We start from the raw sequence: 26,732 nt of genomic DNA, 5'->3' as shown, positions 1-26,732 counted from the left end.
TTGATACAGGGTAGGATGGTTCACCGAATTCTGATCATACCATTTGACTTTTGCAAGAGAAATCAAGTCTCATTAGATCAGACAATGTTTTTCCTTTGGAGCCTGAACTGAACTTTGACTCGGTTTTCTTTTCTTAGCTGTCAGGCGTGGATCTTCTGTGTCGTTTTCTGTTGCAGTAACACATGTGGCTCAAGCTTTGACATGTTTTGCAGTCAGAGATGCTCTTCTGTATTAGTTGTAGTGCGGATACACGAGCCTGCATGCAGCCTGTTTCAGCTCCTATTTTTCCAGGACTTACATCATTTCCTCTGGGACTAATAAATTATTCTGATTCTGATTCTAACTCTGTTATAACAAGTGGTTATTTGAGTTCCCGCTAAAAAGCAGTCTTTCCATTTTTCTCTGACCTATGACATCAACAAGATATTTTCTCCCAGAGAACTCCTGCTTACTATATTTTCTCTTTTTCAGACCTTTCTCTATAAACCCTAGAGACAGTTGTGTGGAAAAATCCCACTAGAAACATCTCAGCAGTTTCTAAAATACTCAGGTCATCCCTTCTGGCACTGACAACAATGCCACATTCAGAGTCACATAAGTAACTGTTCTTGTCCATTGTGATGCTCGGTTTCAACTTCAGACGATCGACCATGCACATGTTTACATGGCTACATGCACTGAGTTGCTACCATGTGATTGGCTGATTAGATATTTGTGTAAATGCGGATTTGAACAGGTATAAATCACTTCCGCATTTGCCTCATTTTTCAGACCAAGAGGCTACAACCATCTTCTATATACACTCTAAGGTCGAATATTTTGTGACCGTGTGAGTATTGTATCCCTCCTCCACCTCAGCTGAAGTTTGCAGATGTAGTTCACTAGAAGTAAAATTATTTCTGCATGAGACATCGCTTTTATGCCCACTGGCTTACATACCTGAAATTTTTCTAAAACTTTTAATTCTTGAGTCTTAAAGAAAATTCTTTTCAAAGCACTGTTTAGGATTGTGCAATTTGTGTACTCGTTGTGCATCTACACACACACACAGAATGAAAAATATTGATAAAGAAGTCCTGAACACGATGGCGCTTTACATCAAGATGACTGAGCCCAGCACTAGATAGCTCTGTGTACCACTATTACAGTGTGGTGGCTTTGCATTAAACTTTCAACCATTTGTATATCAAACACTATAGCTGTTGAAATGTGAACAGCCTGATGATAATTAACTGTTAAACATGCGATAATGAGTCGTGAAGCAGCCAGAGGGGATGTTATTCTTACAGTGTGTTCTCCAGTTTAATCTCTCAGTAAACCCTGAACCTAATCTGTTCTTATGGAAACAGAAAAAAATACTTAAATTTTCAAGATGTGACCTGTACTGCATTTTTAAGGCCTGTAATTATGAAAGGAGTCATGGAAACCGTTTTATTTTAGATATCAGAGTTGTCACATTACCACTCTATATAACATACCGCTTAAGTGCTTAAAGGAGCGCACTCTACCATATGGTCTGTGTCAAGGTTTACTAAAACAATACCTGATGAGAGGCTGTTGGGGGGGGGGGGAAGGCAAAAAGACCAAAGTAAAGTAAAGGTGATTATTTTTAACTCGTTAACAAATGGGAAAATGTGACATCAAATAAGTTGATTTTTCATGTTTTGCCTATCAGTAGTAATTTTTTATAGTTAGGTACACACAATAAAGCAGAAAAGCTGGAGCAAACTATCCACTGGGTGCAGCACTGACTGATTGACTCTGACCTATTTACTAATTAATAGGTGGTGCTAGATGGGCTCTTTTGGAGCGGTTTTATTGTTTGTCAAATCAATGTCCTTTAAACCTAAAATCACCTTCACCTTAGCTTTAAATAATCAAATTCCTTACTACAATATGACTGATCCTTTTATTTTTACGCATATATTTTCATTTTCTTGTGAGACGGTGCATGTTTTGAGGGGGCGGGGCGGGAGAATAGATGGACATGTGGGCACATCTCAGCCGTCAGAGGGCGGGTTTGTAGCGTTGTGTTCGCAGCGTGTGGCTGCTGCTGCTACTGCTGCTGATTAGAGAAGCGGCAGGTCACCTACAGCTACACAAATCTCAACAGCAGAGGTCCAGCGCCTTGGATGCGACTCTAAAGCGCGTCGAGAACAATAAGCACCGACTTACAGCTGTTAGTTTTGAATGTGGTAGACTGTCTTTCTAGTGAAAGAACTGGGAAAACAAAACAAAAGGTGTGACTTGAAAAAGTGCCCAGCGGGCACGCGTCAGAAGTCCGGATAGATTTGGCACAAGTAAAGATGCCCAAATAGGTTTCGTCGCAATGGGATTTGAGTTGAAGAACACGTAACCACTTACAAGTCACCCCGATTCAACCCGTTGTTAAGGTAACTGGAACTTGAAAAGGCGTATTTTCTTTCTCTTTTCGTCTTCTTCTTCTTCTTCTTGACCGCTGGGATGTTGTGAGTGACGCGTTGCCTGGGACAGAAGGAGCGGGGACGCAGAAGGAAGAGGGGGCACCAGAACTGGCTGAGCAGCGGAGGGATTATGGCTCTCGCAACGTTTTCCCTCAGCCTCATCACGCTGGCGCTTACAAACTTGCACCTTTCGAGAGCCAGCAATCGGCATGCGGTGTACTGGAACAGTTCAAACCTGCTGTAAGTGGTGCACTCTCTCCCCTTGTTAGCAAATTATCCGATGCTGGTCTTTGTCGATGCACACCTGTGTTGATAACTTGTTTACATGACGGTGTGAGCACCTTCTCCTGCAGCGACGTGCTTCTTTTATTTACAGCAAAGCCCTTGAACCACCACTGAAATACACCACAAGAGTTATATTTAAGAAATACGAGTTTATAATAAGATAATAACCAGTTGCAGTAGTTCATAAGTGTCTTCTTTTTTATCTCTTCAATAATTCCAAGCTTCAGATGTTTCCTTTGTTCCCAGTCATTTAATCCATTTGAGTGCAGTAATACATCTCCACTGGGAAACTGTTTTTGCGATGCTCCTCGTGTTCACCCTGCCTGTAAAGTGCCTGCTATATAAATATTTGAATCCTGTCTCACATTTAGACCATCTACTTGCTCCCAGTATTGAGTCATTGAAGTAGTTTTCATTTTTTTTTTTTACCTTGCTGTCTGCTCGTCCTCCCTGCCCCCATTCAGCATCAATGCATTATTCACATACATCACTCAAACTTGAAGAAGTCAGTGTATATGTGTGGTCATTACAAATAAGTATGCTTGCCACACTCACTCAAACATACCTCTGACTTTATTCTCATCCTGTGATTCCGCCGGCATCTGTGAGGTTGCTTACCTCTGGTGAGCTTTCTCAGGCTCTGCTATCTCTCTTTCTCTCTCTACTTCTATAAAGCCAGCTTGCTGTGGGGCAGAGATCGATGTGGATTCTACTGCCTTTGTCTTCTCATTAGCCAACAGTAAATTTATCTTTCTCACATTCTTTTATCTCTTCTCCTCACACAGCTTCCCTCTTTGCCTCCCCCACCACCCCCCACTCCTCGTTCGCCTCCTCTATCTGTGTTCCTCCTCTGTCCATTTGTATTCACCTCAGACGCGGGTCTCTCCTATCGCCTCTCTCTATCACATATTTTGCTTTTTTCTTCCTTCTCTTATTTTTCTACTGTGTATCACCAGCCCGTCTGTCCCCCTCAATTCCACCCCCCACCTTTCTTTTCCCCTCTTTCTGCATCTCATTTCCGCCCCCACATCTGCTGCTGCTGGTCCCTCACTCGCCTTCCGGGCTCTCTGCTGGGGGCACACATACAGTAAACGATTGGAATTAGAAAAGTGGGGTGAATTTAAAAATAGTCATTATAATAACAGTTCGGAAACCTGATGGAAACAGTAAAGGTGATGTCGCAGCAGTGTCACTTCCTCATTAACATTAATGTGAGAATGGCAGAGTCACATTCACAACTGTTTCAGATTTATGACTACAGTTAATCCCGTCAGTGTGACATGAATAGAGAGGGGGTGTATTAACTGAGACTTAGTTGCGTTTTAGTGCTGAAAAAGTGCACGGGTTTTTGAGTGCCATAATCAACAGTAGTCTATCTATCAATTTTAATTAGTTGTCTGGCGTGTGCTCCATCTAAAATGATTTTCACAGCGTGGGTATGTTTGCTCGGTGTAGTTATTCATTACAGCGTTAGCACATTCGGTGGCTTTAAATTGACATTTATGTGTTAAAATGACAAATATGTGCACATATTGATGAATTCAAAATGCAGTGTGTGTGTTTGTGTGTGAGAGAGAGGCATAGAGGGAAGGAAGCAGAGAGAGAAAGACAACGTGCAGGTGTGGGTCTACATGCATGCGTGTGCAAAACCTTCTTTCTCCACAGTGAGATACAAATCTCTAAAATAATGCAAAAACTGACCCAGTTTGCAGGTAGCAGACAAATCCTCAGAGGCTATGGCAAGAATACTGATGGCCATCAAGCCTTAAAAGGCCCAAGGCTTGGAGCCATTTCTCCTACATGCACAGAAACCAGCTAAAGGCCTTGCTTGTTCAGTAACGCAGCTCTGTCTCTCATCCAGCTTTCGTTATAGAGGCAAGCTCAGGAGGGAGCAGTAAGAAATGAAGGCAGCAGGAGAGAGAAAGAAACCAGAGGCCTTTAGGGCCAAAACTCTGGTTCAGGCCTTAATGTTTCACCCTTGAGCGCAGCATTCAGCACAGATGGTTACGGCACAGCTGCAAGAAATGGGATCACTTGGAAGCCAAGCTGTTTGTGCCAAAGCCATGAAAATGGCTTTTTATGATAACGCTCAGCTAGAAATGTCTTGCTCTGGTATACTGAAAGTCAAAAGTGGATTGTCACACAGTGGATTCCTCAGTAATACTGCTCTGTTTGATTCTTTTCAGCTTTTCTGAGGTAAACAACATCAGATGATTTATTATTGCTTTTTGTCATGCCTCGCACAATTTGAAACGAGATATCCCGATTATCATAACCCCAAGAAATACCTCGGAGTGCTTTGATTACCGCCCAAGCCCGTCACGACCGCACTACCCCCCATTAGAAAGTGTTGGCCTCAGCTTCCACTCTCAGCAGTGTGCCTGGCCAACTCGTTACAGATGTCCCTGCTAATGGCTGACTGAGGCAAGAAAAAACACACACGCAGGCCATTAAATCATCTCGCATCTGAGGCCATCTGCCAATTAGAGGGGGGAGATGTGGAACATCTTGAGAGCATGCCGGAGCAGCGGTGCACTGCGGTAGCCTCGCCTACCCGCAAGCAGCGTCCCATACTCCTGCCACCTCCTCCCATCAGGTGTCTGGCCTCGCTGGTTTCACAGGACGCATCTCCATAATTGCCCGGTGTGATGTGGGTGTGATGAAAACAGCAGCGCAGCTTTCATTCAATCTCCCACTCCCTCACTAAGTCACATAGTTCGTCTGCTAATGCTTTTAACTTAGCAGAACACCAGAGCAAAAAAGTCTTTGCATGGGTGTGTGAAGGAATACCAGAGAATTGCGTTTGAAAATGTGCCACACGTCTCTTTGCTAAATCGCCATTCCCTTGCCTGCTCAGCCAGATGAAAGCTTTCTTTCGCTGTTTGTGGCCGATACTTAGTGATTTACAGCTCAGCGTGTTTTATGCTACACATTATGGACTGATTTGGCCCTGAAATGGTGTCTGTCAAGCCCCTGGAACACACACACACAAAAGAAAACAACCCAATTCCCCACACAGTATATCTGGTGCTACAAAATAAATTATCACCTTGACAAATAGCTTCCCAGAGAGTTCGAGGAACAGCGGCCCGGTGATCAATGTTGAGTCAAGGTGCCGTCTTTCTCAACAGGCTCATTAACCACCAGGTCGGTTTTTGTGGGTGTGTAGACCCAGCTAGAGTTGGAGGCGGTCCCCTATGGGACAGAGGAGAACCTGGTGCCCTGTAGGAAACACTTTGTAGATATTAAGTTGCAGTAAAGGCAATCATTACTGAGAAATGAAGAAATGAGAGAGAGAAGGATGGGAAAAAGAAATGTCAGGTAATGGATAAGGACATTTCAGAAGGTAGATGGAGAAAAAGCAAAGGCTACAAAGTGTGAAGAATAGTACTGTAAGGAAGAGCTGGCTCTAACTGAGAGATTGTAATAGAAAGGAATGGAAGGTGAAGATGTTGGAAAGGTGGAAAGCAGAGATGTCTTTCACTAGAATAAAGCAGTGGAAAGATTAATTAAGTCGGTCAAAAGTCAGGAAGGGTGAAAAAGAGCGCAGGCTTTGCCGGATATGGAAGTTCGGTTATTTGGCTGAATGTGCTGTAGCTGCTGTTTTCTGGGGAGAAGATACCCACAGGAGTTGATCCGTGCTAATGTGGACACAGGCTGGGTCATTCATGTGGACCAGTGCTCCGAGACAATAGCTGCTGCCACTCACCTGCCCCTCGGCCCAGAGAAACACGGCGACGCATACGGAGCTTACGGGAGACAAGCAGATTTGCTACCTGATTACATGCACGTTCGTCTGCCTGCAGCTCTGTCTCTTGGCTGTCTTGGTAATTTTGCATACAAATGCATCTTATTCACCGGCGTTCAATTTGTTCTTTTGCATTCATTGTACCACACAAGCGCCTCAAACAGCAGTAGATAGTGGGCTTTTTTTCTCCTTGGTTGCAGTTATGTTAAATGAGAGGGAATGTGTGTGAATAACACTGATTGAAAAGTGCAATTTGACCTTTTGAGTTTTTGAATTAATCATGTTCCTCCATATCTAAAATGGAATATTCCCCTCTCCAACTATTCAGGTTGTTTGTTGAGATATGAATGCTTTCCATTTCGTTTGTTTTAGACATTTAGAAGATTAGTTTGATGAGCACTGCTTTTAAATGGACGACTAACTTAGTATCATCGCCCAGCGCTCATTGGAAGTGAAGTGGTGGAAAGTGGTTAAAGGTTACTGGTCTGCAAAGCTGTGTTCTGACCATTTTTAGCTTGTTGCAATGTGGTATGAGTCACATAAGTGGATGGAGAAACACTGAAAGGATATTTAATGGCTCTTATAGATCCAAGAGTGGGTGTGCAGATCAATACATTTATATGGTATGGGAAGGTGAATGGAACCTGGCCAAACAAAAATACGAACTGGTTGCTTTTGGAGCAGCAATCAATCCGGGTGCATCAGGTGATCAATTTCCAAATGCATTTTTAATTTGATTTTGTGGTGTCCGTAAAGCGCCGTGAAGCATTCGGCGCTAAGCTCGGGAAGCTCAGATCAAGTATTGCCTTGGAACAGCATGCCTGAGAATTGATTATTATGGGCTTGTCAGTCACTGCTCCGGGGTTCATGCTCCTTAGAGGCCTTAACTATGTTTGTGTGAAACAAGGCCTTGGTATAGCTTCAGCAGGAGCTCCAGAGAAAGCAAAGGTTAGAAAAACACGAGTGCAGGCACGGATGAAAGAAAAGTAGCCTATGTGTTTTGAATAAATCCAAGACTCAAAGTAAATGCAACTTATTCCTCTGAAATGTGAAAATAAAATGAAAAGCTGTAGGAAAGTATGCACCTGTGCAATTCTTTCACAAGATAAAAATGAAAAACCTTTATCACAACGTTCTCCTTATGCGCATATTTTATAATATCTACTCTCATCTTTTTCTTTTCTTCCAGATATGAAACATGTGATTTAGAATTCTTAACACAAAGAGTGAAATTTAATATATTTAAGGGACGTAATTGCAAAAACAAAAATAAAATGGCACAGTGTTCATTTTTGGCCACTGCTGTTGTTGGGCATAAATCACACTCTACCAAGCAGTTTGATTAAAGCCAACATGCAATTCAACAGATTTGAACCAAGGGAAAAGTCTGAAAACATCAGCTATTGTTCTGTTACAATAAAGTCTCCCGTCTTGGTGTTTCGGCTTTTTTATATCTATTCTGATCCTCCTAAAGGTCCAAAGCACTCCAAGCCTGCTGAGCTTCATTTTAATAAGGAATCTGCAGGTGTGGTGGGCCATTATAACCCGTTCATGAGCTCTGATGGGAAGCTACCTTGGGACTCATCTAAGAGCTACCTCAGGTGACCTGGAGTGCTTTTTTCCGTGGAGGAGTCCAAGGGAAAAACATAGTTAGGCTCTTCATATGTCATCAAAGGCCATTAGCATTCCTGCACTCCAAGCTTATAAAAACTGCACTTAACTGGCAGTGGGAACCCACAGGAGATAGTCCTGATCCCAGACAGGTAGAACCAATTTCAGACTCAATGATTTGAATGCAAATGCTTTCTACAAAGAGGGCTTTCCAACTTCAGAATGGCAACTCCACAGTACATTACACTGGGAGTCTGCACCGCAGTGCCCGTTACCCACTGGGAAATTACATTGCTGCTATGATGAAAATGGCTGCCATGTAGGAAAAAGATCAAAGCTGTTGATAGGTGGATGGTCACTGGCTGGAGTTTGATTATTTGGGAAATGGGCCTTGTTAAGCTACATGGCCAGGAAAACAATATGGCAGCCACAGCAGTTGGTCAAAATAATTTGTTTTTTTATTGAAGCAGAAGGCCTCTTCTGAGGTATGGCAATTGAGGCGGTATTTTGCACCAACTGGCGCCCTCAGAGTTATCAGTGTCCTTTCATAAAAAAGGCAGCGAGCGAGGACACAGGTTTGTGCTCTGTCATATCTTGTTCTCTGTTCATTCCCTTCAGGTCTTGAGCCGTGACAGGTCTTCCCTCTAATGCTCTTGGGTGCTTAACAACAGCCGTGTTACGAGAAGTGGAAACTGTCCTCACAGCTTAGTGGATGATACGGCTCCAGTATTCCTTTTTATGTGAGGGCAATTTCGGATATGGGCAGCGTAATAATTAGATATTCTCTTATAATTGAGATTTTTCCTATTGAAGATGTAATTATATGAAGGTCTGAGACCCTTTGGCAGCCGTCGTCTCTGTAATAAGAATATTTGAAGAAAATTGAAATCTCTCTCTAGTGCTCTGTGCATCCAGAATGACAAAAAGTAATTTGACCTCTCAGCGGCAGCCGCCGCTGCTTAATGTATCCCTCTTATGTTGTTAGAGGGAACATTTAAATCAGTACATCTTCAAGCGAAACTGCTCTATTACAAATATGATAGCAAAGTCGTTAAAACTTGAAAGTGTGGCGCAAGTGAATCGGAGGGGAAGCTACCTACTGGCAGAAGTAAAGGTTAGATTGTTGTCAGGAACCTGGAGAGCTGTGCTGCGCAAATTTAAACTGTGGAGATATTGAAATGCTGTGCTTGTTGAGGTAATTACGTTGGAGGTATTAAATAAAACCCTTTTTTTCAGGGAACATCCAGCTTTTGAAAAATATAGTACTGTACACGCAAGTCAGTATGCAGTGTCCACATCGGATTGCTGGGAAAGAGGTCGAATAGACGCATTAGTCCTTCTTGTTGTGTTTCTGTTGTGTTGAGGGGGACCAATAAACAATACTGTGAAAGCTGAATGTTTTTGAGTGCTACATGAGTTCAAAGTTACATAAGAAAATAAATGAAATCAAATGAAATAACAGTTAATATTAGATATATTATATTAGACACACAGGTGATTACTTTTTCAATTAAACTGAAGAAATGAAGTGAAGCCTGCCAGCCAGTTCAGGCAATCAACTTGAGCTGCGCTGCTTTGTACACAAATGGCATGGCTCATTCTCCTCATGAACACTGAATACTTCCTAACAGTTCAGTTGTCTATTTAATGCTACAGTCACACTACAGAAGACATTGATTGGACACTTTAGCACAACCATAATTACTGCAACTATGTGCAATTAGTTTTTTCATTGAAATGTTTGCCTTGAAGACAGGGATTATGACAGGGTCTATGACTGGTGACAATGAGCTGCTGTCTTCAAAAGTGACTTTGCATCAAGACAACATTAAAATGGCAATAAAACAGAGTCTGTTTGTGATTCAGTGGGGTCAAGTTGGCTATTAATGTGTTAATTGTGATAATTTGTCAATTAACTTTGGTAAATCTGCAAAAATTGCAAATCTGTTGCAGTGTTTGGTGTGGTTGTGGCTTAAGAGGTGGAGCAGGTCATCTACCAATCAAAAGGTTGGTTATTCAATACCTGGCCTCTCCAGTCTGCATGTCCGTGACACTGAACCCCAAGTTTCTCCCGATACATTCACTGGACCATGAATGTGTATCAATGTTAGATAGAAAACACTTAGCCATAGAAAATAGTGCTTGTATAAAATCTTTTGTATAAATGGGTGATTGAAGCTTGAAGTACAAAGCTTTGAGTGCTCAAGCAGAATAGAAAAGCACTGTACAAGAACCAGTCCATTTACAATTTATTTCCTATTCTAAATCTTTTACTGTCATCGTGTATAGAAATTCACATTAACTACTTAGTATTCCAGAGTCAGAATCTGATAGATTTGAAACAGGAATTCCTCCACAAATAGTGACATAGATGCACCACGATGGGATTGGCAACCTGTCCCTTCTCCTTGTGATTGATCATGGTCACTCAGAGTTTCAAACTCTGGTTGTTGCAACTACTTGGAGTTTGTCTCCAAAAGCATAATAAACTAAAGCAGTAACCTATTTTTCCTTGTGGCAAAGATGTTGCCATCCTACTTTAGTGTTACTAAATCATAATGAGGCTCACGCATGACCACATACATGGATTAAACATTATGGCTGTGGTATGATTTTGACAAAGAAAATTGAGAAAATTAGAAGAGACAAAATACCTCAAGCAGCGTTCTCATGTTGCCGTACATTTAATTGCTGGGTATGCCATATGTGTGGCTTGCTGTTGTGGTTGCCAGTCACAAGGCAAGTAGTCTGAGCTTTGACTAGTTGTTGGCATGAGCTTAGCTGGCAACCTGTGACTTACTTTGATGATCACTACAAAATTCTTGATTTAAATAAACATGATCTGATTGGCTGGCACTTGAAAAGTTGAACTTTTCGCAACTCCAAGCAGCACAAACAAAGCATGGTATCGGCTCCGCAATTCAGTTTGACAACGTAAGTCATCTCCTTCAATGTGAATGACAGGCGAGAGCGTGAAAGCCTGAAAGATGTGCATGTGTGTTCTGTACAATACGGATTGCGAGAAGTGTGTCACTTTCTAAAGAGGGAGTTCTTGCAGGGTAGCAAGACTTCACTTCAATAAAGAGGACTGCTCATAGATCTTTTAGTAGGTGCTTTATTGAAAGAAAAAAATCTGATGCTGTGAGATGTCAGGCCAAGTTCAGATGGTGTTTGTTTCCACATAATAAGAAGCAAACCCCAAACCCTGAATGCTAAAACTGAAAACCAAGTACTTACCCAACTGACAAATAAAGAGCAAATTGAGTTTGGAGCCTACAATCCAAACTGTATTCTGCTGCTGCAATGAATCATGTGAAACTTCAGCTGTCTGACTGAAATGAGGCTTGTTTAATCTCACACTCATATGGATGAAAAACAGGGTGAAAATAATCTCCTGCTCCTCAGACCTAGCTATGCCACAATAAAATACTTGTGCAATTATTTATTAGAGACAAATGGGCAAAAATACTTTTTTTAATGGTTCAGACTTTTATGTAATATAACAGGAGGTACAGTCAGCAGATCAGCAGACAGCTCAGTGGTACTCTGCTCCTTTCTTTGCACCCATGTTTCCATATCTTCAACCTCATCATTTAATCAGGTCTCGTGTTGGTCTGCATAAAAAAAATACCTACTCTGAATTCATTTGCCGCCTTGATGTGTAAATCCAGTCATGGTTAATGCATGAGCGACGGCACATGCATAATTATGACTCTGTACTCACACACCTGCGTTTTTTTCCCCTGCACTTGGACAAGACATGACTCAACACACTGCCAGCGTCCTCCGTCACCGAGGGTGGGAAGGTTGGTGGTGGCGAAGGTGGGGATGTTTCAGTCCTTTGCTCTCTCCTGATCAGTTTGAAATGTTGATGAGGGAAATAGCTCTACATCGCAGTCTGTTATTTGCATTTGTTAAAGCTCGGAGGATGATTTGTAGAGGAATAAGAAGGGGTGGCGCCCTGCTTGTTATCGCAAATTTTTGAGAGCCGTAGTATTAATGACCAGGTTCTTGAAATATAAGAGTCTGTAATCTACCTGTTCGCCATGCCTCCTGATTAAACTGTGCAAATCTCCCCTGGCTATGTACCAATCTGCTGCAGTGCTTTGTTTGTTAAGTTATTTATTTGGTTGGTTCAGCTGCTTTTCAGCAGCTTGGGGCTATGTACAGCAGACATCTGTGAGTGCTGCCCCGATGACCATAGTGTTAAAGCTACATTTCTTACTTACCGTGAGTGTTGTATATGCAATGTTTTCTCATGGTAACAACCGGTGTAATGCAGCATAGCACTGTGTCTAGACTAGCATGGTGTGTAAAACTGGGAATCACACAGAGACGAGCCCAGCGCTTCACCATGCTGTGTGTGGGTGTATAGAATATCAATGTCCTGCTGTGCTCTCTCACTCTGTGTTTGTCTGGCTGCTATTAGGTGGCATTTAAGGTGTTTTCATGTCTCAATGTCTGTCTGGGTTCTTGTATGTGTGCGCGTACATCCTTGTTTGATTGATTGTCTTTGAAAGCACAGTAATGATTCTGTCTCCTCGTCTTGGCCCTCTCCGTCTCTTTTGGTCAGTGTCTCCCTCACGCCTGCGTTTGCCTCGCAGAGCAGCAGCGCTCTCCGTCTTCCTGCCGTGTTGTTTGAAGTGTTTTTGCTCAGCCTTCTGTTCCTGCTCCGTTCTCACCTTGTGTGGAGTCAATGGGAAGTCCCAGAAGACTGCCTCGCTCAACCGCATTGCTGTGCGTGGGAGGGAAAGTGGGCACTACCGCCCATTTACCTCCCTTTAATTTATCGCTCTATTGCAGTTGAAAGAGTGAATCACATAGGCCGTCTCATTATTTAGAAATCATCTCGCTCATAGACGTCTTAGTACAGTGTGAGAACACAAGGGAGGCTGTGGTTTTCCTTCTCACTGCATTCTTTGTGCCCGTGTGTCTTTCAGTATAGGATAAAGTATATGTACTGTGAGAGATAGATGGTTATGATAAATAGATTTGCTTTTGCAGCGCTTAAAGGGATTCTGTGCCACTTCCCAGGAGGAAAACGTAGAAAAAGTTCTGACAAAAAATAACCAAAAGGAAGAGGAAGAAAGTGAGTATGGGGGAGGAAAATGAGGGGAAAAAAGGAACTTGTGAGAGGGGGATATAAAGCACTTCTAAGATGTAAAGGCTGACAGTGGAGTGGAGGTGGGGGATAGGCTAGGACGAGGAGGAGGAGGGGGGAAAAGGGGATATTTGTATGTAGGGGAGAGGAAGAGTCTGCATGGAGAATATTAATGGTGTGTCAGGAATTGGAGTATCTTTAAAGACCTCAACCTTTTCTGTGGTGCTGATGTGTACTGTATCAGAACAAGCAGCTTGGAGGCACTGCTGAAAAATCAGGAAAAATAGCAGAACAGGCAACTGTCACAGTGGCTATTCTGAACCCACGCACAATATTGTACCGGTCGGAGTAGTGTTTGCATGGCACAGATCCTGGTGGCTATGAATCAGGAAATAGTAATGGCCCACTCAGATAATTTCCACTGCTTGTCCACAAGGGTTGGGAAATTGGACAAATATATCATGATATATTGTGCTAGCAGTGATTAGCCAAGTCCATTATCAGTGGTTCTTTTTCGAGCCGATTCTCGATGATGATTTTTATCTTTGTAGGTTAACAGTTTGGAATTCTTCTTTTATGAAAATGCAGCACTATGAATTTATAGACACTGATACCACTGATCTGATGCGGAAAACTGGCCTGTGAATGGTCCACAGTATTTCCCGCAAATTCAGTGTGTGATGCTAGTGTATGTGCACTCATCTGGTTTAGCATGCATGGGTGTGCATGTGGCTACTTTCCCAGTACATTGGCTTTCTTAAATGACTCAATAAATAATAGAGTTTCTTCTCTACAAATATTTTATTTGCCTAGAACTTTGCAGTAATAAATAAATAATAAATATAATCAGATGCTTCTTTAGTGAGTCTCTCATCCTGCAGATGAACTCTCTCTTGAACTGCAGTTATAAAAAGTAGTCCTTGTTCTTCTCTGCATCATTTGTCAGCTTGGTGTCGTGGAAGGTTTGTAATACAGGTTCTAGCTAGACTGGCCCTCCTGCTTAGATTGGATCTCCAGAGCAGTATAAAGAGTAGCAGCAGTGCTCCAAGATACGGATATGGAGTCTGTCCAATGGTGGTACGAGAAGCTCACTGGGGAAGCAGGTAATTGATGTTGAGGGCTGTAGTAAGACACCTGAGCTGGGGGAATAGTCCTCCAGTAAACCAGTCACTGGTGGCATTGTTCTGTCAGATGGTTTAAAATTAAAAACAAATAATAAAAATAGGCATTTGTTTATGCACAGCATTTCAATCAGGTTGAGGTCTCAGCTTCCTCTGGGCTATTGTGGCATGTTGATTCTTTTCTTTTTCAGTCATTCTGTTGTAGAGTTGCTGCTGCACTTGCGATTGCCCTGGTCATGTGCTGAAAAACAAGCCTAAATCATTACCTCTCCGCCACTGTACTTGACATTTCATATAAGGTATTTGTCCTGACATGCTGCAATGTAGTGTTGTGTATTATGGCCAGACATCTCTGCTTTGGTCTGCCTGTCAGTCTGTCCAAAGGACAATTTTCCAGGAGTTGGACTTTGGATGCTCTTCCAAATAAGCCAGGTTTGTTTTTAATTGGACAGTCATGAGCTTTAACTTTTAACATGCCAACTGAAGCCTGTAGAGTGGTTTTTTTTTTTTTTTTTTGGCAGCGTCTTGGAATATTGCACAATCTGACCTTGGAGTGCATTTGTTGGGACATCAGTCCTTGGAAAGTTGTGACATTGTGCCATTGTGTCTGCATATCTATCAATCTAGCTAGCTAGCTAGCCAGGTAATTCACTCTGTACCTCTCTCTTTAAGTATTATTCACATGCCTCAAACACAGCCACCAATTTTTCAGTTGCTGTCGTGTCAGGACTGTGAAATCCCTCCAAGCACCTGTCAGCTCTGGGATCTACAGCAGGAAGGAGAATAGAGGGTGCTGCAGGTGTGCGCATTGTGTGTGCGCGCACATGCGTGAGAGGGAAGGGAAGTGTGAGAAAAGGAAGAGGGAGAGAGAAGTGACACTCATTTACCACATGATGCAAAGAAGAAACACACTGTCTTTTGTGGAAGCCTGTGTCACAGGTGACAGTCAGTGACAGGGCCATGAACAGGCCTGTCAGGAAGGTAGGAGCCAAAGAAGGGAGAGACGCAGGAAATGTATATGGTAGTCCTCGTATAGCAGATGAGAAATAGAGTGAGTATAGGCGTAGGCTACGGTGGCAGCGAGAATAGCAGTGGAGCACATTGTTAGGAGTTAAATGATGTAGTGAAGAGAATAACATATATAGCCTGAGGTCTTTGTGTAGAAGATGGGGAAAGCAAGTGACGCACAGCAACTGCAGGAGATGGATTCCCCTTGTGGAAATTGGTTTAATACCAGGAGGTTTATTCCTTGGAAAAGCTTGCTGCCTTTAAAAACATTGCGGTTGTAATTAGAAAAAAGGGAGAAACTGTAGATAATCAAATTCACGTCTCTGTCTGATATCTCTTTTGTTTTGCTTTTTAATTTAATCCAGAGTAATGCAAATTGAAACATCAAACTCTCAAGTTCTCCTTTCTGTCAACACAAATTGTCTGCTGAAAGAAAGTTTTACTCGTCTTCAAGATTTCCTAAAATCTGTGACAGCCTCAGACTTGGCATTTGCAATCATAAAACAGCCTGTAATCCCTAATTAGCAGGCTTTAATTTTCTTAACGGGAATGAACTTTTGCTCAAATTAGAGGTTCCATTAAGTTTTGATTCGAACCTCCAGCGCACGCCGTGCGGAGGGAGGGAAACGAGTGTGGAGGAAACGATATCTCTACCTAATGTGCAGTGCTAGAAAGATAACGGCAGTTTCAGAAATGCCAGCGACATTAGCATTCTTGCATCGTGGTATGTGTGTGTGTGCGGCCTCAGTTTTTAAGTCTAAAAAAACCCCAAAACTGTTGTGCGTCAGCGAAAACCAGTACCCGCACCCCCTCACAACGCACACCTCCTCTTCATTAGACAGTTCATCAGCAATCTATCATCATATGTATTATTTATGAGTGGAGCTGAGTTAATTTTAAACATGCAGCACAGGTTTCTTTAGTTATTTAGGTTTCATTTTTTTATTTTTTAACTAGTGTCAGCCCTATTGTATATTTAGAGACAGGGAGAGAGCGCTCGGAGCTTTAGAAAATGATGCTTTTCTCCTTAATGAGGACTTGTTTCCACCGCTGCCACCTCAACCCGAGCAGAGCGCCAGGGTTTTCTGCTCTGCCAGCCTGTGCTTGTATGCAAATATCCATTTTTCAATCAACCTTGCCGTTCTTTCCGAGGCGTTCGATACAGGTCTGGCCTTTTGCGAAGTAATTCACCCAGAATTCCTTTGACCTCCGAGGTCAGCGGGTGGAACGACACCTTTAATCACTAACCTCCACTCGCTGTCGACCGAGACCCAGGGAGGTCACTTAAAGTAAACAGGCTCTCGGATTGCATTTAAATAAGCAACTCATGATAGTGTAATGGCATTGACTGAGTCAGGTTAGCACATCTGTCTGTAACAAGATAGAAATTTTGCACCAATGTTTGGAACTTAAATAGGCAAATTTGCATTACAATAGGATTATCTGTGACCAAGATGTTTAATAAGCTACCAGGCATCTTCTGTTTTTCAAGTAGTTTCTGGTCAGGAGGCTTTTTTCTGAATATCAGAAATTAAGCAATACTGTAACATTGCCTTACTACTTCAATTTTAAACTTGTTTTGAACAAAACTTAGAACTGTAGCTTTTTTCTGGATTTTTATCCCCATTAAAAAGCACCAGTGATTCCTTTTTTGTTGTTGTTGTTGAGTTAAAATAGGCAAGAGAGAAAACGTTATAAAGCTTGAAAGTTTTTTTTCCCTAATTGTTTTGGCACATATCTCATAACACTTTAAAAAGAATTCTCAGCAACAGAAAAAGCATTTCCCAAAACTGTTCATGTGTTCAGCAAAGCACTATAGTTAACCTACAAAAGGCTGTAACTCATCCAAAACTGTCAAAATGAAGTTTTTGTGTCCATGAATACGTCGGTGCCACCAACATCTTCTGATGTTTTTACTGATATTGAATTTCTATTGTAACTGACTGCTATTGTGTGTCAAAATTAACTGCCCCGATTTCCGGAGCACAATGTTCTGCATTCTGCTTTGTAAAAATAATGTGACGCACGTAATGCTCGAAAAAGATAATTATAATTTCCCTCATGGGAAGGTTGGATGTCTGAGATGATTAACAGTTGAAACCTGTTTGTTGAAGCTGTGCTTCTAATGTATTGCTGGCAAAGCCACCTGAGTTCCCAAACCAAGTCTGACCAAAAATATTGGAGTTTTAAGATGAGTATTTGACTTCACTTGGCCTTCCTCTGGTTTAGTCCCAGGAACTGCCAAATAATTTCATGCCCTTTAGGACTTCTTCTATGGTTGAATTCCTGGGAGCGTGTGCCAAGTGTGATGTGAAGCTGGGAGAGGTTTAGGAATTGGAGGATTTACAGGTGAGAGAAAATTCCTGAAACAAAGCATGCTTTCAAAAATGTAAGTGTCAATCATTTATTTTCATCAATCAACAAAATGCAGAGAATGAACAAAAGAAAAATTCAACTTCAACAACAACAACTTCTTGTTGTTTTTTACTAAAGAAAGTTCTTAATGACTTTTGCTGTATTTTTGGGGTCGTTGTCCTGCTGCAGAATACATTTGGGGCCAATAAATAATCATTTATATTTCTGAAAGCATCCTTTGTTTACAGCATTTTCTTTCTGGAGTGCCTGTATAGATGGGAATTGCTTTCTCAGTTTTTAATCTTTTAATTTAATTTTTCTTCACTTTTGGCCAAACCAAAGTGCACTATAAATAGGCTGTGGCAAACCACTACTAGGAGATACTGTGTGCAGTAACGTAATGCAATAACACAATACTGCTGGGAATCACTGGACACCCTGTCAGTAAGTTTTGCCACAGATGCTCAACCTCCTCACACCTACGTATCGCTCTGTTGGCAATGTAAGCCCAACTGTGAAGAACTCCTGTGTGCCCAAACCATCCTCGACACTCTTCTGCATGCTTCTGTTTTCTGCTGTCTTCCCCTTAATACAACTTCTTTCTCCTCTTCCACTCACATGAGCTGGTGTTGCCCCTGCAAAATATTTATCTGAGCAGGCTTCTGTTTTTGTTTCCCCTAATTTTTATGAATATTTTTTAACAATACTCACAACTTACATCTATAAGCTGACTGAACAACAGGCACCACTGAAGGAGCCAACAACTGGGCAAATACCAAAATTCCTTGTTGAGTTTCAGCTAATAAGGCTTTTTAAGTTTAGCCTATGTCTTTTCAGGACTCATCACTTGGCCGTGATCTTGAAGCCAGCTGGGCATTTATTTGGTCAGTCATTTTGAACCATTATTGAAATGATCTTTTATTTTATTTTTCACAGGGCCATAAAATGTATTTATACAAAATTAAAAGTCAAATCTAATAAAATAGCACTTGCTGACTTATTTTTAAAGTTTGAATTTGTAGTTCTATTATAATTTTTGTTGTTACAGAATTTTCTCATAGATTTTAATGCAGGAAACGTGCCTCTTTCTATTGCTGTCTGTGGTTTAGCAGACTACCTACATCACACCATAAAACACAAAGTCTCCGTCAGTGTGTTCGTTTGTTACTTTGTCCACAAACTCCTCGTAGGCCCACCAAGAGTTGAGCTGCCAGACTTGGCCACTTAAGCCACTGAAGGTTCTTATCTATAACAGATATAATGAGGCATTTTATTGCCTAGCAACCACCTAGCAACATCCTAAAAGAATTCGTTTTTAGCATTTTTGCATCATGTAACTTTTATTTAATGACAATAATATCTAAATGATATTATGACAACATTGTTTTGCTTACCAAAAGGCTAGCATGGCCTGTTTTTGCACTTGTGCATCTATGACACGTTATGAAAGAATCCGGTTGTTTTAACGTAGCAATAACAACTCATTTATACCCACAAATGTTTCATTTTAAACGTCTAAAAGCCAGCTAAAATGAAAATTTTAAACAACAAATACAAAAACAACCAGCATCCACTCTCAGTGTGATTAAGTATGCCACTCTGCCAACTGCATAAACAGACACAACAATACTGTAGCATGGGCATGTACCAGTCAGTGAAATTTATGAAATGTTGGCTCACAGGAGCTTGACACTTAGATGTACTTTTCTGTATAAGATGACTAACGACAATGACATAATGTTGGCATGTTTTGGCATGTGACATTTTTCAACTGAGAAGGAAACATAATCTTTTTTGATCACATTTAAAACCAATAGTTATTCAAATTGCCGTTGTATGGTGCAAAACAAAAATGAGAAATTTCTGTTATGCTGCAACAAATAATCAAATGTTCCAAAGAATTTCACTTGATTTGTTTTGCCACTAAGTTATTCAAGAATTTAATCATAAACATTTATAAATAACACCGAAGCTTACTACTTAAAATATGAAAAGCGTACCTTTAGGGATTGCATCCATATTTAACAACACTCCGGCGCTATTATACTGAACAAGCATGTTGTTTATGTGGAGGTGGATGGCCATAACGATACATCTATCTTTCATGCAGCACATTAGAGATTTTACCATACATAATTAATATCTCCCTTTTTGTATTTTAGTATTCTAGCCTCAGCTGTACCTTAACTATGGCTTACTATAACCACAGTCTTTCTTTTCATGGTCTTACTTCTGATTGTATTGAAGAGGTGAAAACAAATTTCAGATGTTGCCACTGGAAGTGAAAGAAATTGTCTTTGAGTAGAATTTTATGGAATAGTCCAGCTGCACTATTCTGTTGTAATATCCAGCTATAAGCCTCCGAAAGCAGAAAACTTCAGCCTTTTTTTAACATTTACCGCCAAGGTGCCCTTGAGCAAGGCAATAAACTTTTAATTACTGACGTGCCGTAGTTTAATAGCCAGCTGTACAGGGCTGGTTTTACAGTATGTGTAACCCTGCTCTCTTATGACTTCAGGCTGCTACAATAAATGTTGTCCATGTAAACAAGTCTGGATTACAAAGAGAAAAAAAAATGAGTCATCCATCTGTAGTACTACACATACTATAGGTGTGACCTGTAAGGGGGAATTACACTGTATATTGTCATTCTCTGAGATGCTTCTCCTGCCACTGAGTAGTTTATCTTAGATGTGGCATCAGTCTCTGTGCAGACACCTCATCTCCCTCTTTACCACATAAACCCAAATGCCAAATCTTCCATAAGCCTCACGGTTTAAACCAAGATACGCTGTAAATCCACTTGCCGGCACTTTACATCTACCATACACGCCAACATGCCAATGCAGACAGTACTGCTCAGCTTGACTGGGAATTCTTAACAAGGCGATAATTGTAAAATTGTATTGAGTATTGAGAAATTATGCAAATTTGCATTTGTTCTGCACATCTTTTAATTCAAATACATGCAGAGCAATCATGACAAATTGATTAAAGTTTTGATTGGAGGAGATTTTTTGAATGTTGTTTAGTTATTAGTGATGTGGTGCTTTTATAAAACAGCTCATCAAAGACACCCCCCCCCACAAAAAAAAAGTCTTTGTTTCCACCGAAATAACTCAATGTCTAACTAATCAAGGAAGAAAAGAGCTACACACACACTTGGACACACACATTCACACAGACAGAAAATCCGGTAACTCTGATTCTTCTCTGTAAAGCCCTGCAGGTGTGGTCCACTCCTCCTGTGCTATTAGCACAGCCTATCATTGGTATTCATTTCCCGCTCCTAATTCCCCCACAGTATTTTTTTCCCTTCTCACTTGACAGAGGACCGTGGGTTAAACGCCGGGGGGAGCGCTTCATCACGACTAGATCTGATCCAATTAAATACAGATTTAATCAGCCCCGCAGTCGGCGAGTGAATACTCAATGTGATCAGGCCGTTGGTAACTGGAAGCCCAGCAGCGTGGGCGCTGGTTTCCATCCCCAGGCCAGAAGATTGGCTTGGTGGGTGAGGAAGCACCTTAATCCTATCTGACCTGTCAACTGGGCTCATTCAGATATCTGCAGATAGGCTCGGTTGTCATTTTTTATTAACCTGATAGAACGCTGAAGCTGTTTCTTAATTCTCTACAGTGTCCACAAGCCCTTGTTATAATGCTTCCTAACACAATGTTAGTGTTGTGAGATGCTGAGACAGCAGGAAGAGCTATAAGATGAGGCCTTAATGCAGGCAGTCACAAAAATTAAGAGATTTAAGGAGTTATGTGTGGCAGGCTAGAGATTTTGCTGGGGGTTAACATTTCATTTACTTTCTCGTGTACCAGTGGCCACATGAATGGAAAGGAAAGCATAAACCCCCCCGCCCCTCCTTTCCTGCCAGAGAGGGAAGATTTTACCTCCTTCTTCCCAAATGGCTGCAGCTGCTGATTGTTGAAACCTTTTACTCTGCAGAGGAAGCAGTCCTGTGATATGAAATACAGCTCCCCGGTGCCCCATCAAAGTCCACTGTAACTGCTGTGTCACCTTCAGAGTTCCAAGGGAGGATTGTACATCGGGAGCTGCTGCAGAGCTTACTAATGAGAAGTCATTGGGAATCGGGTTGCTTTTTAACATAGCCCAATGTCTGGGGGTCGTTTTAGTTATGACCTGAGACTTAATTACAAATCCTGCTATTTAGTATATGGTGTTATGCATGAGAGCCAGCGAGAGAGAGAGACTGGCAGTCTGTGACTAGATATTTCTGTGAAAAATAACGACTCTGGCTGTCATTCAAATGTGTAACTGTAAATAAGTAATGCCTGTCTCAGTTAGCCACATCCCACACAATGCAAACATAACACACCATGTCATTAAGTGCACTGTTTAGTGTCTGAATCAAATCCAACCTGGCAGGCACATTGCTCTGGCTGGCGAATCTTAACAAGCTGGGGGTTTGTTCCTCATCTAGTATGCCAGCAAGTCTAGTTTCTACCAAAAAAAAGAAATCTTGGTCCACTGATATCATATTTTTTCTTCAGCAAACTCAAAACAGTATGCACATTAGCTTGTAATACCAGCAGCACGAGAAGTTACTCTAATAATCTAAAATGTTTCCATTTTGATGAGAAAGAAGCTTTTACATCCAGGTTTGGGTGTAGCTTCTGGTACTGGCAGAAGCTGACGCTGTGGAATCTGTTGTTTGATGTGGGAGGAGGGATGGTGGATATATTGGGTAAAACATGTTGAACATGGAGCTGCCATGCAGCAGGACAAATAGATTCATGGAGGTAATAAATGAGGAGGTTGGTGTAACAGAGGAGGATGCTAGGTATCGTGTAAGATGGAGGCAGATGATCCTCTGTAGCAGCCAGAAGAACTGTAATCTCACTACTGATCTATCCATCCATCCAATGATCTGTCAATTTTCTTCCACTTATCCAATACAGGTTAGCTGGAGCCTATCCTTTCTGTCATAGGGCAAGAGGTCAGGTAAACCTTGGACCGGTCAGCTCAATCTCAGGGCTAGCATGCATAGCATGTCTTTGAAATGTGGGAAGTAGCTGGAATCCCTGGAGAGAACAGGGAAAAGATAAAAACTCCCCACAGGAAGATCACAGCCAGGTGGTTGAACCCAGAGCTGTCTACAGATTAAACTTTTATATACATAAATCACAATTGAGAAGCCATAGCTCTCAGTCAAAGCCTCGAACAGGAAAAGTTGCTTGAATATATTGATGCAAACAAGTTAGCTTACCAATTTTGGATAATATGTCACGTTGATTGTTGGGCTGTGATGTGCAACTGGTCTTTCCAAAGTTTCCCAATGACTCTGTGGCCGTCCTTTATAATATAACGCAGCTACACCCATGACTTCCTTTGAAATATCAATTAGTTTGGAGCAAGTAATCATTCAGTAAACATTATATATGTCAGACCCAGCAGTTTGCCTGAGGTTGGGCACGTTGGAAGTTCACAGGTACTCTGCTGCCAAAATTACTGGATTCTCCCTGGAAGACTATTGATGTACTGCCTTTCTGACCATGAAAGTAACACTGGTGATTGTCAGACCAATAAGAATTTGTGCTGATGAGAGGGTATCAACCCAAACCATCGACCACTTGATCTGGAGACTGCAGCCCAACACAAATCAATCTGTTATTTTAAAGCGAACAAGAAACTCATTTTCTGTTCCTTTAAACTTTGCAGTTGTGAATTATGGGCTGTCAGATCATATCCTGAGTGTCATTGACATTCAAAGTGCTCCCCAGCCTTTATTAAAAAATAACACAGAAAGAGATGGTTTTAACATTTTACATTGTTCAGAAAAGCTTATCTATGTATTGAATAGAGAAATCTGAAATTAATACAAAAATTACTTTTGGAGTGTGTTTAGTGTTTCCTACTAAATGGTCCAAAGAGGTGCAATTTGTTAATTACTTTGTGAAGTGATTCCAACTTCTATTGTGTGTATTTCAGTCACATCCTGCCCCTGGGATGGCTATCTTTCACTCTTCTTCTACCTCAGATCAGTAGTCTTTAATTGCCTCCTGTGTTTGGGGAAAGCCTCACCTCAACTGTTATTTCCACGTGTAAATGAGATGAGGACAGAAAGGTTACCCCGAGCCCCATAAGACTGTGCGGTCCTTTCAGTTGGTCTCAGCTCACCCCTGTTTCTAGTCTGATATTTCAAACACTGCTGTGTTTGAAGTGCGCGGTTGGGTGCCTGCGCATTCGGCACTCGGGCGCGAGTCGTGGTGCTTGTTCAACTCCGGCAGCCCGTCTGTAAGTTCCTTCTTTTTGTATTTGCATACCGAACAAACAGGAAATTGTGTTCATTTGTATGCAAATGTGTTTGTCCCCAAGGCTGGGATTTTGAATTAAAAGTTTTACCGTCCCATTAATTCCAAATTACACACAGGCACTGACATGGGCTCCTCCACCCGGCAGGGGGGGTATCCGATTTGCCATCCAAACACATCTCTGTCAGTTTAGGCTGTTTAGTTTGCCATCTGCGAAACCGAGTCGGAATTTGGGTTTAATCTGGTCCGCTGATTTGCAGATTGATCGTCTGCGTCACATTGCAATCTCCTCTTAATTATCTCGCGAAAATATGCAAAGATTTCGTTGTGATTGATATTCGAGAATACTACTAGAGACAGACGTGAGGAGGCCTTGGAGTGTCTGACTGACAGGTTGTGAGCAGCATGGTGAATGAGAAGGAGTAGCGAAGGCCGTCCACCATGCCGATGTAGCACACCTCATCAGCCCTGCTCATTAAAATACATGTACAACCTTATGAAAAATGCATGACCCCATCAGTGACGTGTGGCATGTATGGGCTGATGCTGACAGTCAAGGTAATATGAAAAATTAGCACTTACGCATATGCTTCTCAAAAGGGCCTTGTGTTTATCTTAATATTGCACTCACACTGTACCAATTCAGCCTTTCAACCTATTGATTATAATGATTGAATACCTGTTGTGGCTTCAGATGGACAGATGTATAGACAGACAAAAGGCTAGTGACACTCAAAATAATGAATGAGAGCCTCCATGCAAAAAAGATTAATGAATCAGAGTCAAATGTATTGATCGATTTCCTGATCTAAGTGATACCCTCTTCATGCCTCCTGCTTCCTGAGTCAAATTTAAGAAAAGGTACCAACTTATGAAAATAGCATAAAATAGAAATGATCAAAGCACTCTTTTGGAAGTATTTACTGGTCTTTGCTTAGAGGAGTATAACATAAAAGGCCTGAGTTCTTTTGTTCTTGAGTTTCTTTAGTTTTAATGGTGCTTTGACCTTAGAACTGAAGAAGCTTCTCGGATGAGAGGTGAAACGTCTTCAAGCAACTTAAAGAAGTCCAGACGCTTTTCTTTGCAAGCTCCTTTGACTAGTTCAAGACTTGTTCTTTAGAATACTTTTGCTTTGAATGTGATGCAGAAATGTTTGCAAAACTGATCAAGAAACAAAATCCACGAAGGTGTTGCAGCTGCTGAATGTACACCGCTATCTGCGAATGTGTAAAAGTGATTAATTTTTGCACAAAGAGAAAAGCACAACAGCATCCACACAGTGCTGTTCACAAATTAATAATGCATGGAGCACATCTTGTATACATGCAAAATTTTGGCAGACATCTGATGTCTCTGCGCGATGAGCCAAGGGAGACATCATTTTTGACTCTACAGTCAGAGAGTGATGGTGGCTGAGTGCTTGGATGCCAGGTTTGCTAATGAAAGAGGGAATCTGGCTTTGTGTCACTACAAAGACTTTAAAATAGGTTATACTCTTAGGAAATGGTACAGCACCTAACCGGCAAGGAGCCAGTGACTTGAGGGGGGTGAAAAAGAGAACTTTGACAATGAAACTTACAAATACGGAGAAAAGGAATTTTTCTGTTTGCTAAAACAATTAAATGAACTTAAAATATGGCTTAGTCTACCGAATTCAGGGTCATGCAAAAACCCCAAATTAAAAAAAAAATCCTGCTCACTGTTGTTCTAAGAGAACTAGATGCCGGCTCATAAAAACAATAAATAAATCCCCTGATATTGCCTCTTTTATATTGTGTACAGCAATCTCCCTGTATTGACTATGACTACGTAAGTGCTGCTAACACGAGATTGAGTTATTTTGGCAATACTTTATCTCAATAAAAGAACAATATTCACAACATCTATTCAAAGAAATTGACTTGCAAGTTGCATGCCCTTGTTTATTGTTTGTACTGAAAAAAATCAATGTGAAACTTAGGAGCAGATGGGAGAGGATTGTTTTGCACCTGAACAAAATCATTTTACAGCACTCAAAGAATGCTTGGCAGATTTCTGGTTTTATTAGCAGGTCTGGCATTCACGCGTCCTGCTCACCAGAGTAATTACAGCCATATAGTTTTCATTAGTTTATATCTTTGTTTCATAATTGATGTTGTGTTTTTCAGAAGTTCAGAAGTGGGTTAGCTTACTCAGGATTTCCTGGTTTTAGTCTTAGTTTTACTTATTTATTATTATTATGCAGAGTGTTAGGGGAGAAATTTTAAGAAGTTCAGAACAATACATTATATAGAACAAATGCAAGACTCTGTATTGGCAAATCCTACAGTGATCATCACAGTTTACCCACAAAATATACAAAAGTAGTGTACTCTAATAGCCTGATCAAAATGAAGATGTTTCTCCGTTTTTAGTTATACTTTTAAGTACAGAATATTATATCAGTTTTTTACACCCAATTTTAGTTTAGGTTTTGTTTACAGATGCACCGACTGCAATTTTCTTGCACGATTTTTGTAGTTTATTCAAACAAGAATCTATTTTTTTTCAATGCATAATATTATTTTTATAATAAAATCAATTATCAAGCTTTTCCATTGCTGTGCTTCTGAAAAGACGTGTAAATAATTAAGTGAAAATTAATTTCTGTACACCTTTAGCATGTGCAAAAGATTTATATCATGTACTTCCATCATTTTGCAGTATGTCTGTAACTTCACCAAATGACAGGACAACCATCCCTTTCTGGTTTTCACTTGTATCCATGATATATCACGATATCTTTTGCTAATACCGAGGCTGCTGATTTGTGGTTGT

At 41.1% G+C, this 26,732-nt stretch overlaps 1 protein-coding gene across 2 annotated transcripts in view; it reads left to right on the top strand.

The window, feature by feature from the left end:
* Nucleotides 1-2,012: 2,012 nt before the first annotated feature.
* Nucleotides 2,013-26,732, top strand: part of efna3a (ephrin-A3a) — a 72,313-nt gene continuing 47,593 nt past the window's right edge. Inside the window, exon 1 of one of the 2 annotated variants that reach the window (XM_026157373.2) lies at nucleotides 2,013-2,663. In XM_026157373.2, the coding sequence (XP_026013158.1) occupies nucleotides 2,554-2,663 (110 nt within the window). In that variant the 5' untranslated portion in view covers nucleotides 2,013-2,553. The remainder of the gene's footprint in view (nucleotides 2,664-26,732) is intronic. The other variant, XM_026157374.2, reaches the window with a different exon arrangement.

Source organism: Astatotilapia calliptera, chromosome 22, assembly GCF_964374335.1.
Source record: "Astatotilapia calliptera chromosome 22, fAstCal68.1, whole genome shotgun sequence".
Taxonomy (NCBI): Eukaryota; Metazoa; Chordata; class Actinopteri; order Cichliformes; family Cichlidae; genus Astatotilapia; species Astatotilapia calliptera.
This window is presented reverse-complemented; position numbering and strand designations above follow the sequence as displayed.